The sequence below is a fragment of the Parasteatoda tepidariorum genome, chromosome 10 (assembly GCF_982258835.1).
Source record: "Parasteatoda tepidariorum strain Cologne lab strain chromosome 10, Ptep-v5.0, whole genome shotgun sequence".
NCBI classification, from domain to species: domain Eukaryota; kingdom Metazoa; phylum Arthropoda; class Arachnida; order Araneae; family Theridiidae; genus Parasteatoda; species Parasteatoda tepidariorum.
In genome coordinates, this window is record NC_141764.1 from 49,927,897 (window position 1) to 49,943,775 (window position 15,879).

Consider the following 15,879-nt stretch of genomic DNA (forward strand, 5'->3'; position numbering starts at 1 on the left):
CCCACTCCCTGTCAAGGTGGTGTAAATGCACCATTTTTGCTGATAAGAAAATTGGTTGGTCTTAATGAACAAAAATTGACAGGACATATGTGTTTAAACAAAGTGGATATTATCCATTATCAACTACCACCCTTAGTCAAAAATAAATAAATAAATAAAATCACATTTGAATGTTTTCAGTTCAATACTCAAATATTTATATTAAAACACTTTATGATTGGAACGAACAACTTAATTTTTCAAAATAAATACTAATAAAAAAATAACTAAGTTTACGTTTTACCTTTTGGAGGGGGGAAAAAATCTTGTTCCCCAAATAGAAACACCCATTCTCTTTTATTTAATGATCCCAAAATAAGTGTATCAGCATCCAAAAATTAGAATAATTTTCGAAATTAATTACCCGACAATAATTAATGCAGCTTTGAGAATAATCTAGTTTATTCTATTACAATTCAGTAAGTTCTAAATCAGATTTCGAGTGAAAAGCGTATTAGAATGCTAACAGTAATGTCGTCAGTGACTGTTAATTCAACGCTCTGGAAACTAGAAGCCATTATCCTAACGATATTTTGCAATTCAATGTCTGGACTCAACTGCCGCCGTCAAAACCTAAATTACTAAAATTTAGGCTGAACTGATATTATCGAAATATGACGATCATATTTTCCAGTCCAAAATCAAACAAAAATTTTCTTCAATAAAGTGAATATTTAAACCAACAAATAAATATAAATGACGAAATTCCGTTCAAATTTTACGAGGAAACGTTTATTAGCGATAATGGCATACAACTGATAATGTTATACTAAACCGTATAGGGGCATTATGACGCTTAATTCACACATTTCCTCGGATACATGAAGCTGATTTTGCGTAAATTGATAGTTTCCTGAATTATTCAAGAATAGGGCAAAGATTTATCAATAGATATAATTTTAAAGTGGACGTGTGTTACGTTTAATTCTGGATTTTATATTAAACAGATGATCATAAGAATCTAGAAAATTTAGGGAAAACACGTATTTTGTAATTTAAAATTACAAAAATAAGAATAATGGAATAATTTTGAAACCTCTTACAATTCAAAAATGCTACACTTTCGTGAAAAATTAGCTTTTCGTGTAATTATCTTTGGATAAACGAGATTTCGCTTGCATCGATTTTACATTTGCTTAAATAGTTCTTAGAACATGGAAAGTTAGGGAAAATATGAATTCGCATTTAACAGCATCAACTTTCGTTCGCTCTCTTGAAGAAACTATAGGGACCATATGCTGTGGATCAAAAATTATCAGCAGAAATTAATTAAAAAATTTAAGCTTAGACCAAGGACCGCGGAACCGGGAGGGTCTCACATTACAAGCAATACAGCCCCTTTTAAGATTAAAATTTTTCACTCAATTTTTGTGCAATTAAATTTACATTAAATAAATAGATAATTTTTTTGTGTTTAAAGAAAAAATTTAAATAGAGACTTTCTAAAAAAATATCTCCATTTCAAACGAGCTTTAACATTATTTAAATGTTAAAATAGAGATAAAATTCGAGTTGATAAGATTAATAGTTTTGATGTTATGAGGGTATTCTTCGTAATAAGTGCAATTCAAAAGTACTTTTTATAAAGAGAAAGTACTTTTTATATAGAGAAACCCATTTCAACTTTTGAAATATTAGCCTTTTGATTCATGTTTCGTCTCAATTGATTAAGCGAGGAAAAAATAAGTAGGGATCTCACTTGTCTGTTTATCAATGTAAGATGCGAAAATAAGTGTAAGTAAAAACACTCATACAACTTCTCAAAAATTTTTCTTACCGATTTCTGTTTTATCTGAGTCATTTCAGCAAGAAAAATTGCATCGGGGCATATACCTAACAAGATCAGATAGTTCCTGGATAGCAATGTCAAGGTTAAACATAATTACGTGTCAGAAGTAGTACTTTTTAAACATAAAACCTCTTACAACTTTTGTACAATGTGCTCTATTCTCTTGTGTAGAGTCTCATTTTATTCAGTGTGAAATAATACAAAGCCATGTCTCACTTGCTTAGATAGCAATATCAAATGCATATATAGGTACAATTTTGTACTTGTACCTACATAGGCATTTGATATTGCTACCTATATCAACGCTTATAACTTCTATATATTATGGCTTCTAAACTATTTATCTGATCGTCTCGTCTCTCATTCAATTTAGTATGAAAATTTACATTGGTAACAAAACCTTACACGCTTGTCTAGAAGAAATTCAATCCCTTCCAAAAAAAAAAATTACTCTAAAAAAAAGGAGGAAGATTACAGAATAAAGGAAAGAAGTTTCCAGGAATCATTAATAATAACATAACAAAGCTTTTTATAAAAAAAAAATATTTTGAATATTAATTTTTTTAGAGAAAAGTCTACACCTGTTACATGTTTATTTTTAACTTTTTCAGCGGATTTAAATAATGATATTCGACACCCTTCGTAATTCACGCTTTTCATTTTTAGCCTTTAAAATTTAATACACCAAGCCCAAATCACAAACATTTGGTATCTTTTAACAAGCTAATTGTCAATGTAAACGGCAACCTCCAACATTCGTGTTGTGAAAAAAATCATTTTCAAGTTTCTGTTAATTCTTTTTGATTGATTAGTATCTAGCTGCCTTGCCTCCTTCGAAATGAAGTGGAAGAACAAGATTTCATTTTATATCAATTTCAACTAAATAAAAATTATTTGTTAGTTTAAAAAACAAATAGTATTTTAATGAATATATCCTAACTAAAACTATACTGATTTATAACAATAACTACAACACTTATACTACTGAGTGTAAAAACTTTCTAAATATACATCGGAGTGAGATATTTTTACGAAAAATAAATTCTTCAACCACAATTTTTTTTTACCCTCAACAGAAATAAAGAGAGAAAAAGATCAACGTAGCATTTATTAGCTACATATTTTTTGAAAATTACATTTTCTACATGAATATATACAAACAATGTATTATCAAGCCAAGAAAAAAAAAATCACCTTTCACTACATATGATTTCCTTTCTTTTTTAAACTTAACAATTTATTTCACACTGTATAAATACATCATCCACTGTGTTAAGAACTTAAATTAACTTCTTCATGGAAAAAAAAAACTTCTTCCAATCAGATAATTCATCCATAGGAGACAATACAAAATTTCCACAAAAATGTATTTTAGATACTCACTAGAGATAAATAATAAACACTGAATAAAAATAAATCATTAGTTATGGTCCATAAGGTAAGAAAATGTTCTTAATTACTATTTAAAGAAAATGATTTTCCAACTTAAAATATAAGTTTGTTAAAAAAAAAAGGAGGATAAACAGGAACTTTACAAAAATGGCACAAAGTTAATAAACAGATAACCTTTCTGAATAAATAACCGAAATATTTTTTAAATAAATTTCTATTTTTATAGCCACAATTATTAATGCAGCGCAATACAAGAAACATAAAAAGAAAAATAGGAAACAAAATTAAAAAACATGATTAAATCTCATAAAAATATTTAAAAAATATTAAAAAAAATAATGTAAACTAAACTATTTCGTTAAAAGCTGCTTTTTTTTAAGCTCTTAATTTTTTGTGTTAAAATATTTTTGCAGTATACTCAACATATAGTTGACTGATGACAAATTAATTCGTCTTTTCAAACCCTAATGCTGTTGACCGATGTCCTGCCATTGCAGTTGCGATGTCAATTAACTAGTCATCTGTCAACAATGATTGAGTATGAAATCAATATTAAGAATGTGTTATTTTACTTCCATAATTCAATTACATAACAATAATTCGTGACATCACATAGTTTCTGCATAAAATTGCCGGTCAACAAAGTGATAAAACATAAGAACTATAGCTTAATTTTTTGAGTAAATATTAGATTTATTTTATTTAGAAAAAATATGAGAGGGTAGAGCTTTAAATTTTTTTAAAATTAATAGTAACTGTATTCGAATTCATGAGTGTTTTAACATCAGAATCCCACTGCATAATCACTTCACAAAATTTTCCATCATAATTCAAGAAAGAACTGGATGATACCTTTCAAGTAGAATTCAAGAAGGAATTGAAGTTAAAAATTTGCATCGTAAAATCAAGAACGAATTGGTATACAATAACTTTCAATAATAATTCAAAAAAAGAATTAGAAGTTAAAAATTTGCAATTATAATTCAAGAAAGAGTAGGAACATAACAATTTTCAATTATAATTCAATAAAGAATTGGAAGTTAAAAGTTTTCAATTGTAATTCAAGAAAGAATTGGAGCACAATAACTTACAGCAATAATTCAGGAGAGAAAAAATTTAAATTCCGTAACTTTCAATTATTATACAAAAACAGTATTAGCATACAACTTTCAATCATAATCTAAGAAAGTAATGGAATACAATAATTTTCAATTATAATCCAAGAAAGAATTGGAATACAATAATTCTCCGAGTACATCAGGAATTTAAAAAATGAATTGAAAGAGAATAACTTAGAATTATAATTCAAGAAAGAATGGAATCAAATAGTTTTCATTTATAAATTTTAAATTTAGCAGAAATATTTTAAAGCTGAAAAAGTTCGATCTATTTGAACCTAAGACTCAATTGTAAAAACAGGAAGAAAAAAAGGAACATGCAATACTTTAAATGCATATTTTGGGTAAAGGATATAATATATTCTGATGATTTGAATAATTTCTGTAAAACTAGCATAGATGTAGCTACGGAATCATATTAGAACATGTAATATTTTTATTCTTGAATTTGTTTATGAGAACAAGTTAAAAAAAATCTGTATAATAGTCTGTTTAGTAGCAAGACAAAAAAAAATGCCTATTCAATTTTTTTCTTTAAAAAAAATATCCTACAAAAATATTTTAAAAAAATCTACAAAAAGTTAAAATGGAATGAAATTCTATCACATAACATATTTATATTACGTGAATAGAAAAAGAAATTTACTAATAAAGTTCAAGAAAAATGTAAACAATAATAATAAAAAGCACATAATCACATGCAACAAAATAGTGAAATAATACAAAATTTCACATTTTTATTTTGATTATTTTTTTTTAATTAATTGAAGTTAAAAGAAATCATAAAAAACTCTCTTAGCTTACAAACTACAAAATATAACTCCATGAAACCCTTATGAGTATACACTGATGAAAAATATAATTATCAAAATACATAAAATACTATGGCTAAATATTTTGTTCATTACAAAACAGTTGCAAAGTAATTTTTATTTTAAGGTAGTCAATGAAAACGAGAGGTAAGAAAAAAATATTCAATTAAAAATATGTGATACTGTTTTTAAATATAATAATTAGCAATCACCAAACAGAACTAACTTTAAGAATTCAGAATTTTAAAAAAATATTAATAAGAACTATTGTAGCATACTTTTGACATACTTTAATTTAATAATATCTAACTGCTATCTGAACAAACATATGATTTTAAAAATTCAAGTTATGTGCAAGTTTTGCAGATACACACTGACTTAACCACTTTAAAATAAACTACATGTTTGCTTTTCATGAAAGTTTAAACTTGTCATAAAGAATTCGGTATTAGAAATTCAAATTAACTGCTAGAATAATTTGTACCTAAACTTTTTATCACCTAAAAACACACATATGGCCCCCAATTTTTCTGAATATTTTAATATCAAATTCATATGAAGGTAAGAAGTACAAAAATTTATTTTATTGCTCATTATTTAAGAAATCACAAATATGAAAGGCTAGGTTAACAGGTAACAATTCATGAAATTAATAACTTAAAAGGCATTACTTTTTGCTCAAATAAATTTCATGTTTAAACTGAAGTTTGTTTACAGTTTAAGCCAAAACTTAAAATAAATTGTGAACTGTATTCATAAAAAATGGATTTTGACATTAAGAAATCAAAGAAATAACAATAAAACTATTTTAAAATAAAAGTAAACAAATAAGCTACCAATTTCTTTTCTAGAATAATTTAATATATTAAATATACACTTTATAGTTATATCCCTTTCTAAAATAAAATATTTGGAACAGGAACTTTGATAAATTGCTCACCAAACTGTGATTTTATAAAATAAAAAAACAAAAAAAAATTATAAATGTTCATTTCCTTAAAAAAAAAATAATAATAATAATAATAATTTTTAAAGTATTAATAAATCATTTCTGTACAGAAAATACATCATAATTATATAGCATCTAGAATAGAAAACAGCAATCTATGATTAAGTTTTTAAGTACATTGCTGTATTATTTTTGCGCACAAATAAATACGAAAAATACAAAGAATATAACAGGTATTGCCAAATTATCCATAAAAATATATACATAAACAAACCCTATTTAGTAAAATAAAAAATTTCAATAACATTTTGACACTAAAAAATTTTAGCATGCACAAAATGTAGCATATTGGCAAGCTACACTCTCAAATCTCAGAACATTTTCAATTCGCTAATTACAGTTATTTACAAAACTTTTTCTTAAATCACTTCATCTGCAACCAGCTTATCAAAACAAAATATGATGCAAATGTTATATTTTTTCACGCATTTTTACTTCAAAATTATGCATCTCCTGTTAATAGAACAGCAATAGCAAATCTGTACATTCTGATTTTTCTTATTTTTTTTAAATCTGGATAGTTATACAAAAATACTATATTACAAATTCACAAGATTAAATTACATAAGTATATACTACACATCTCTATTACTACTCTTAACCAGTATATCATATAACAAGCATTTAAGAAGTCCTAATATAAAAGTCCGACAAACTCTTGTGTTAGAAATATTTAAAAAAATTAATTGCAATTTAAAAAGCTGATTTTTTAAGACAAGAAATACAAAGTTGAAGAAGCATTTTGGCACAATTTTAGGGAAAGCAAAAGCCATTAGTAACTTGTAGTTACAACAAAAAGTTTAAAATTCTTTTTATATGGAACAGAATTGGAAAACTTGAGTACATGAGTATTTAATAATGCAAAGCACCAAAAACTTGCTTCTGCATCACAATGTAAACTTAATTATGACATTACAATAAGCATAGCAGTTAACTAAATGTAAGTTTAATTATTAAAAAATAATATGATGATGATAATTTTATAAAAATATTAATAAATGTAATCAATAGTGTAATATTGCTATTCTATAAGCTTAGTTAAAATACGTTTGATTACTGTCAAACATTAAAATAAATTAGAATTTTAAAGAAATTCAAATGTAATTATAATGCCATCTTGTTTTAAATTAATAATATATATGTAAAGCAATAATATAATTTAGGAATCTTAGAAACTTATCTAAAAATAATTATAAAAATATATCAAAATAAATAAGAATCTCTTTAAAATATTTTTTTTTAAAACAAATACACCATTTTATTTGCAATAATAGAAATAAATTTTAAAAATCATGTGATATAGAAGACATAGAAGCTTTTCTAAATAGGTCGGCCACAGACATAGAGAGAAAATTTCCTGTTTTTTTCAGACTGATTTCATTGAATTTCCTTGATTTTATAATTAGTGGCCTAAATTTCATTACTAATTTTTCAGTCTTTCCTCATTTTTAAATGTAAAATATATTATAAATCAATTATATTTGGCATTAGAATTGAAAATTGAAAATTTTCTTCAAAAAAAATTATCACAAGACGAAATGTTTTGAAAAGAAAAATCCCCCCTAAACAAATTTCTTTATTTTCCCTGACTTTTTGGGTATTTTTATTAAATTCTCTGGTTGCGACTTTTCTGTTCAATATGATTTACCAACTCTGTGGCCACCTGTTAAAATATGTTTAATTACTAAAGAATATCAAAATCAATTACAATTTTTAATAAAATAAAAGATTACCTTTTTGCACAAAATTGATAATAAAATATTTAAATCTAAACAATCCCCCACAAACTATGGAAAATAACACGATAATTTACCAAATGCAATAAGTTAAGCTTAAACTCCAGAATATAGCAAAATGATGAATACTTTCAAAGCATTAACTTTGCCACTTCAGACGAATTAGAAGAGTTTCATGCAAATTATTTAATTTATTACAAATGCTTCTAAAAATGCATTTAAAATCTAAGAATAAATCTCAATCTATGTCTCTTAATAAGAACTAGAACCTCATTTCAAATATTTAAAAATATAGAAAGCTTAGACAAACTTCAAATTGGAAAAATTACTCTACTTTTAACAATCAAAAGAGAAAGAGCAATGGCAAAATAATCTAACTTGGTATTGATAAGCTAAAACTATACAGCATAACAAGCATTCTAATACTTACTCCTACAATAAGAATAAGCATCAAAATATTTAAATTCATGAGTAAATTTAAACATGAGCAAATTAAAAGTTTATTTTTTTGGACTTACCATATAATAAGAATTTGTTAGAAGAGGTAGAGGTCAACCCTCTGATGCAAAATTTATATAAACATATTTTTCATTACTTTCTATTAATTAAGACCAAAATAAGTTAAAAACATTAAATTTAGCATTTTAATAATTTATGGTTTTGAAATACTGTATGAAACACAGGTCTTTTCCTGTGTTAAAGGTTAAATCGTCCAACACTGCTCACCCAAATACTTTTTCAAATTCCCCATCATTTAGATCTCAGAGAAAACGTTATTCCTCATTGAAATTTCTTTAATTTACAAAATCCAGTATTTATAATTTTTTGAAAATAAATGGAAAAAAAAATTCAAACTACTTTTTTCATATTTTCTATTTTAGTACAAGTATAATTCAGATTAACAAATTTTGCTTAGTAACTATTAGACTGTTTTTTAAAATTAAAAAATATCTAGATATATTTTTTGCCCATCTGCATCAAAGGGTTAAAATCCACTGTCAAAAATAACATAAAAACTTCGTCAAACAAGCACTAATGAACTTAGACCAAATATTTCCAAGTCGATTCATAGTAAAAACAAAGTCAAATGTACACATTGTTCTATATTAATATTATAATAGATTTTTAAAAAAACTAATGCTAACTTGAAAAGCAGAAAGTTAGTTTTTTACTGACTCACTCATAAGTTTCTGCAAAAAAAATTTTAGTTTTGGAAAATTTCTTACAAATAATAAATTAACCGGTAAATCTTCAAAAAGTTTAACAAATTACTTTCAACTATCAGATTCTAAAATTCTTTTTTTTCTTCAATAAAAACTTAAAAATTGATTTTTGTCTTCATATTAGAATTATGAGAAGAAAATAAGCTTCATAATTTTTTATAAATCCAAGATTCTAAATTGGTCTAAAAAGAACAACTTTAAAGAAAATTTAATTTTAAGTAAAACACGTAACTAATTTCACCATACAACTTTAATTCTTCACAGTATGATACATTCAAAAAATATTTCTTTCATTTGAACAACATTAAATTTTTTATCATATTTGTCTTTGACCTTTATTGCTTTTAAAAAATTTATGTCTATTTCAACATCATTTTTAGAAAGAATTTCTCCATAATTAGCATCCTTAAAATACTACATTTCATTGAAGAAAGCTTCCTTATTCTAAGAATAAAAATATAGTTAAAACTATACACATATTTTAAGTATGCTTTTCAAATTTCAATGAATAATAATAAATTGATTTCAGAGCTATTACATACAACTTTTAAAAATATAAACACTTACAGAAATATTATCAGCAATTATGGGGAAAAGAAGTAGTAAAATAAAATCTATCAACACATACATCTTAATAGAAAAATAGTGACAATTCTACACATAAGAATGGCAAATGAATCGTAATTCCGATATTTCAGTCTTCTTCATAAATATGCTTATTAATTAGAAAACAGCTGACTTTAAATAATAGTGAGTTTTATCAAATGAAATAAAAATAATAACCAAGATAAATGAAATGACAATAACGAAAAAATAACTTAATGTAGCATTATCTAGGATAATCATACATATAGGGATAATTAATCCCTCTAATTTTTCCCACTTCTAGTGCAAATTTATGCAACAATTTCTTGACTACTACAGTTTACCCCGATTGCAAAAAAAAGGTAAAGTGGGTGGTTTTTTAATAGGGAAAGCAGCCACAATCTCTATCGGAGGTAATAAATTAAAAGGCCAATTATGAATTTATAAACAGCTGCCTTTCAAGAGCAATTTTTTAGCAATAAATAAAAGTAAAATTATTGCTGAGAGAAACATAACACACTACACCCCTGATTTTTGATTTTGCCTCCATCTGCTAATAAATAAACCAATTAAAAACTTGTTTTACAGAAAGGGTTAAAGTGAATTAAAATTGATATTGCGTTTATCTAATAAAATCTCAGTTCAGCAACCAAAAAAAAGGAAAAATTATATAATTTTTAAAATTAAAAAGTAAGAAATAAACTAAAAACAAAGTTAGTCAAAATTACCTGTCACAGAAGAAATAAATGTTTTGAACAATCAGTTCTTGTGAATTTTCATACCAATTACAAAAATTAATAACATAAATTGGATATATTTTATTTATAGGAAAAAAAACTGTAACGAATATTGCAGTAATGTGTTTAGAAAATATAACAGATAAAAAAAAGGAATTAAAAATTTAAAAAAAAAAAAACTTGCCAGTTTTTTGAAATTTTTAATACAACATTTAGTTATCAAATATCTATAAAACAAACAACTGTTTTGGGATTATATCCTAACACAAAGTAGTTGTCTTTTAAGGATATTTGAGTTACAACACAGTAAAAATATTAAAAAAATTAAAATTGAAAAAAAAAAATGAAATTTTGAAATCTATACAATCTATCATCAAAAACACATAAAAAAATTATTGCAGTACAACCCAGTTACTTATTACTTCCAAATAGAAAACGGTGATATAAAGAATAAAATTATATCTGTATTATTTGATTCTCAAAATCTTCTCAAGCCTGCTGAGTTTTGATATCGAAACTTCTTATTGGCAGAACCCTCTTCAATGAGAAATAGAACAAATGGCATACACATTACAGAAAAAGAAAAATCATCAAATGCACTTCCATTCTTATTAAGCATTGCTTCTAGGCTTGTGATGATAGTTTATTTGGCCAGAGAGTTTGGCAGTTAAGCACCAGATAATTTATAAACCATTTTTAATGTGTAAAAAAAAAAAAGAAGACAAATAGCTTGTTATGCACAATCATCTGAAGGTCCTGTCTTGTATATTGCTGCTCTGTAGCTGAATCTGTCGGACAAACTACGTTTCACATTATTGGAATTGGCTGTTGTTCGAGTAGAACTGTGGGCTTGATCATTTTTCTCTAAGTTTTCATCAACCTCCCCTATGCATGTTTGAACAAGCGGAGGTTCAAGTTCTGGGAACTGGGTAATCTTGGAGCGCAAAAGAAACTTGTATGTTCTGTAACGTTTCAGCTGTAAAAAATTTTTGGAATTATCTTCTAATATAAGAAACGAAAAGTTATTTCAGGAACAAATAATTCTATGTATGATTAACACTACAAAAAAAATATGGAATTGTAATCTTAGAATAACGATTAGTGAACTAAATTAATCCTCGTGCTTTAAATATGAATAAAGAAAATCAAATAAATATTATTATTTATTTATTTATTTGTGTTTAGTCACTGAAAAAGTTTCTTGTTTATAAAACCAAAACAATGGTAGGTTCATTTATGTATCTTTATTTGTGCTTTATCCACATTGTCCATTGTTTAAGAAGCATAATGATAAGTTTAATAAGTAGCTACTAAGAACAATGATTATACTAAGATCATGATACTAAGTATAATAATTAGCTACTGAGTACAACGATTTCTCCAAGATCATGATACTAAGTATAATGATTAGCTACTGAAACTTGTTTTCCATGCACATGACTAAATATGATGTGATTAAAATTGTTATTCGAAAAATTTCTATCTGTATAACTTTGGTACTAAAGTAATATGTAGGATACTAAATGTTAATTACAATCATATAATACTTTTTATAAGACATCAATTATTACGTTTAAAAGTTAAGATATTAGAAAAATTTCGTTTGTACAAGATACATTCCACAGTATTTCAGTATGTTACAAAAGTATATTTAACTATAACTTGTAGTTCTTGAAGTTTTAAATTGAAAACAGAAAATATTTTATGTACTGTACTATACACTTGAAATAATGTATGCAAATCCTATACTTCTTAAACATAACTTACAAGATATGCTTGTTAAAAGAATCGGTCAAACTATCCATTTTAATCAAATACAATACTTTTCTCAAATTACTAATTTCACCAAACATTAAATCCTCTATAAAAAAGCGTTCCTCCCTATGCGCAATTTCTGGAGAGGAAGCAAACTTCTAGGAGACAATCAGCTTAATATTTAGAAAACTCTGCAGATCATTAGCTCTGACTAATGTTCGGAGTGTTTAGCATGCATTTGAATTTGAACACCACACATATCATGTAAAATGTAAACAAATGTATGACATTTGTGACACATAATGAAATGAATGTAGTGTATGTAAGGCACGTCGCTCATAGGCTGCAATATAGGCACCACTATGAAAACACGCGCTTTGGACTAAGAACAGGTGTAAATATGAAAATACACATTCTTTTCAGTAGCAATACTAACACAACGCATAATTCAACTTGAAGGTAATCTTCGTTTAAGCAAACGAGAGCATTTCTTATGCACTTTCCTTAGCAATGAAAACTTTAAACACACTAATTTCAAAACATGATTTTTTGAGTTGTGCTATTGCAGCCCATGAGCAATGTGTTCTCAATAAATGACACAAACAAACAGTTTGCATCCATTAAAAATATTAAATACACAGAATACTTCAATTACAGCTTCTATTAAATTTCTACTTTTATGTAAAAATATGAAAAGTTTCATCAAACAAACAAAGCACAAAGTTGGAGATAGAATTTCCCAATACACATCTAGATGCATATTTCCAACAAGGGATTTGAGTGATGCAAAATTATCGTAATTTACAATCATAATCTCTAGTTTGAAGTTTATTTTTCTATTCTAAATTTCACTTAACTAAAATGGATAAGAAGTGAAAGAATCTTTTTGATAGCAGTGATTCCAGCACCTAAATACCATAAACAGCAAAAGTCCATTATAATAACAATACATAATATATGAAATTGACGTTATAAGCGAATAACCATATTTAATGTTAAAATAGTAACAAAAAAAGACTAAAAAATGAAATAGATAAATTTTTCTTCATTGTTCTTTTATCTTGAACAACTATTTCGATTTATAATACATATCTAGAGTAGACTACTTTTGCCTACAAATTGTAGAAATGTCTATGGCAGGAATTTCTGAACAAATTTCCAAGTTAGGACAAGTTTTTACACGAAGAAAAAGGAATGAAGTGTAATATCTTTTGATGTCATTAATAGTGAATGTTGATTTTAATAGTAAGTTGTTAAGTCAGTAAATTAGGTGGCATGATAAATATATGGAATGAAAAAAGCTTTTTTTTTTAAAACGTGCATTAGAATTTATAAAAGATAGTGGAATATTTAAAAAACTTTTTTGTTTCTAGGAATAAAATAACTTAGCTTGTGGTCAACGAAACATTGCTTTTTAAAAAATAAGGGGTTAAAATAATACGAACTGAATGCCGTTCATTTCTCCCTTTTGTATACTGATACTCGAAATAAATTTCTCCCATTTAAACCTTTCTCATATAATATTGTTACATAGCAGAAAAATATTTTTTTCTAAAGTTTTTTGTCAGAATAACAGAAGGCTAGTAATTTTTAGCACATATAAATATATAATTTTTGTATACTATGCCATACTCATCATATAAAGTTTTTACTGCATAGTGCAAAAACCCTTAAAATTAAATAATTAACAGAATTTACTTCATATTGAAGAAAGTTCTCTTTCTCAACATATTCCTTAACATTCCTTGATTTGGCGTTCCTTTCCGGAGGATGAGAGAGATGCTCTTCGATTTCTTTTTCCAACTTCATCACCTTACTTTCCAATTCTAAAAATTGTTCTTTCTACAAGAAAAGCAGAATTATATGCTATATTATTCAAAAAAATTATATCAAGAATATTTAAAATGCCAAACAAGAGCACATCACTATGGGAAACAAAACCAAAGTTAAGATACACAATATAATTTATTTATGGAATTAAGTTCCTAATAAATCCATTTATATGGATGTTATAGATCCCGCAATGATGGCAGAAAATTGCATATTTGCACAAAATTTTTAAAACATTAAATTTAATGAAATATTGAAAAATAATTGATTTTAGCCAAAAAAAGCATATTGTGAAACTGTTTTATTAACAAATCTTTGCACGTTGTGCAAGTAACAAAATTTTATAGTTCAAAAAATAATCAATATGCTAGAAAATGTTCCAAACTACACTTTAGTTTAATTTCTTCTCTTTTTAACAATATTTTAACAATGAGGAGAAAACAAATGATTTACAGTACAGCACAGATAATTCATTTTGTAAATATATACAAAGGAAAAAAGCTTTTTTAAAGCATTTTTTGAATGCACTAATAATTTACAGAAAAATATCATGTAATATGTATATTTAGAGAAAAATTTAGTATACAACATTGAAACTTTATGCGATTTAAGAGGTTACTTATCTGATGATTCATAATATTGATGGGGAAATCTGAGTTTGACATTGATAACAATTTTAGTTTAAATTTAACTAACAAATGTGTTAATGTGTAATCAAAATAAAAAGTATTGTTATTTACGGATAATTTCAGAATTATTATTGTTCACAAACCATTATTGTTCTCTGATAGAACTTGATGACAAATAGTGAATTTATAACCAATAAATAAAGTATGATATACACTTAAAAGAAACACTGAATCCATTTTAATTTTCTAATAAATAATGGCAAAAAACTAAACAATGTAAAGTGGGGAAAAGTGTTCACTTTTGATGTATCCTAAGTAGATTTTAATAATTACCAAAAATAAGACAAGTGCTCTAACAAACCAGAAAAGTGAATTTGGATTTAACTAAAACAACAGCTTAAATAGTTATTTACAGACAAATAAATAATCTTTGTATGTCAACATTCCTACTAAATGTATTTCATTAAAAGTGAAAATCTAAGATTTAAACATTGCTTACATTTTTATAATTAAATATGTTATTTCAAAAATTAAATTATAAACAAAAATATTGTTTTAAGAAATATTTTTTTATTAGTGAACTTCAATTACTTTAATACATTTTGCTACTTACTTAACAACTTACTAACAGCAACTTACAACTTAACAACTTACTTTACTTTTCTACTTAATTTTACCCATTAAAAGGAAAGGTAACATAGGGTTAAAAAAAAAACTACCAATCAAAAATGGCAGGGATAGCCTGGTTGGTAAAGCATTGGTCTCGTGTTCATGAGAATGGGAGTTCGAATCTAGCCAGCCGAAGAATCCCTTTGTATTAAATGGTAACTGGTGCACGTTAAGTCTGTTGGGATCACAAAATTAAATTCTCAAAATTTCTATAACGAATCAATACCTCTGAGGGTATAATATTGGAGATTGATCGTTGTTTGGTTCAAGTCAAAATTATGATCTGTGATTGAATGAATGGGTCTACCTTGCAAAAGAGGCTGTGATATGTGTGTGGCTGAACTCCTATTCTTGGCCATGTACAGAGCCACGCAAAAACAAGAAACGCACCCTCTGCCTTAAATCGCTTGGTTTCACCAAGCAGGCTTGCTGGCATAGCAAGTAGGCAATCGAAACAAAAACACCAATAAAAATTAATAAATATTTCATTTTACAATAATTTACCATATTTACCCATGTATAAGTTGACTTTTTGAACCGTTTGAGGAGGGGGTCC

The 15,879-nt window shown here is 26.0% G+C and overlaps 1 protein-coding gene across 17 annotated transcripts in view; it reads right to left on the reverse strand.

The window, feature by feature from the left end:
* Window positions 1-9,350: 9,350 nt before the first annotated feature.
* LOC139426129 (PH and SEC7 domain-containing protein 1) overlaps window positions 9,351-15,879 on the reverse strand; it is a 166,549-nt gene continuing 160,020 nt past the window's right edge. For all 17 annotated transcript variants that reach the window (XM_087153069.1, XM_087153066.1, XM_087153068.1 and 14 more), the window contains 2 exons: window positions 13,894-14,037; window positions 9,351-11,416 (listed from right to left, as the gene is read on the reverse strand). In XM_087153069.1, the coding sequence (XP_087009195.1) occupies window positions 11,174-11,416; window positions 13,894-14,037 (387 nt within the window). In that variant the 3' untranslated portion in view covers window positions 9,351-11,173. The remainder of the gene's footprint in view (window positions 11,417-13,893; window positions 14,038-15,879) is intronic.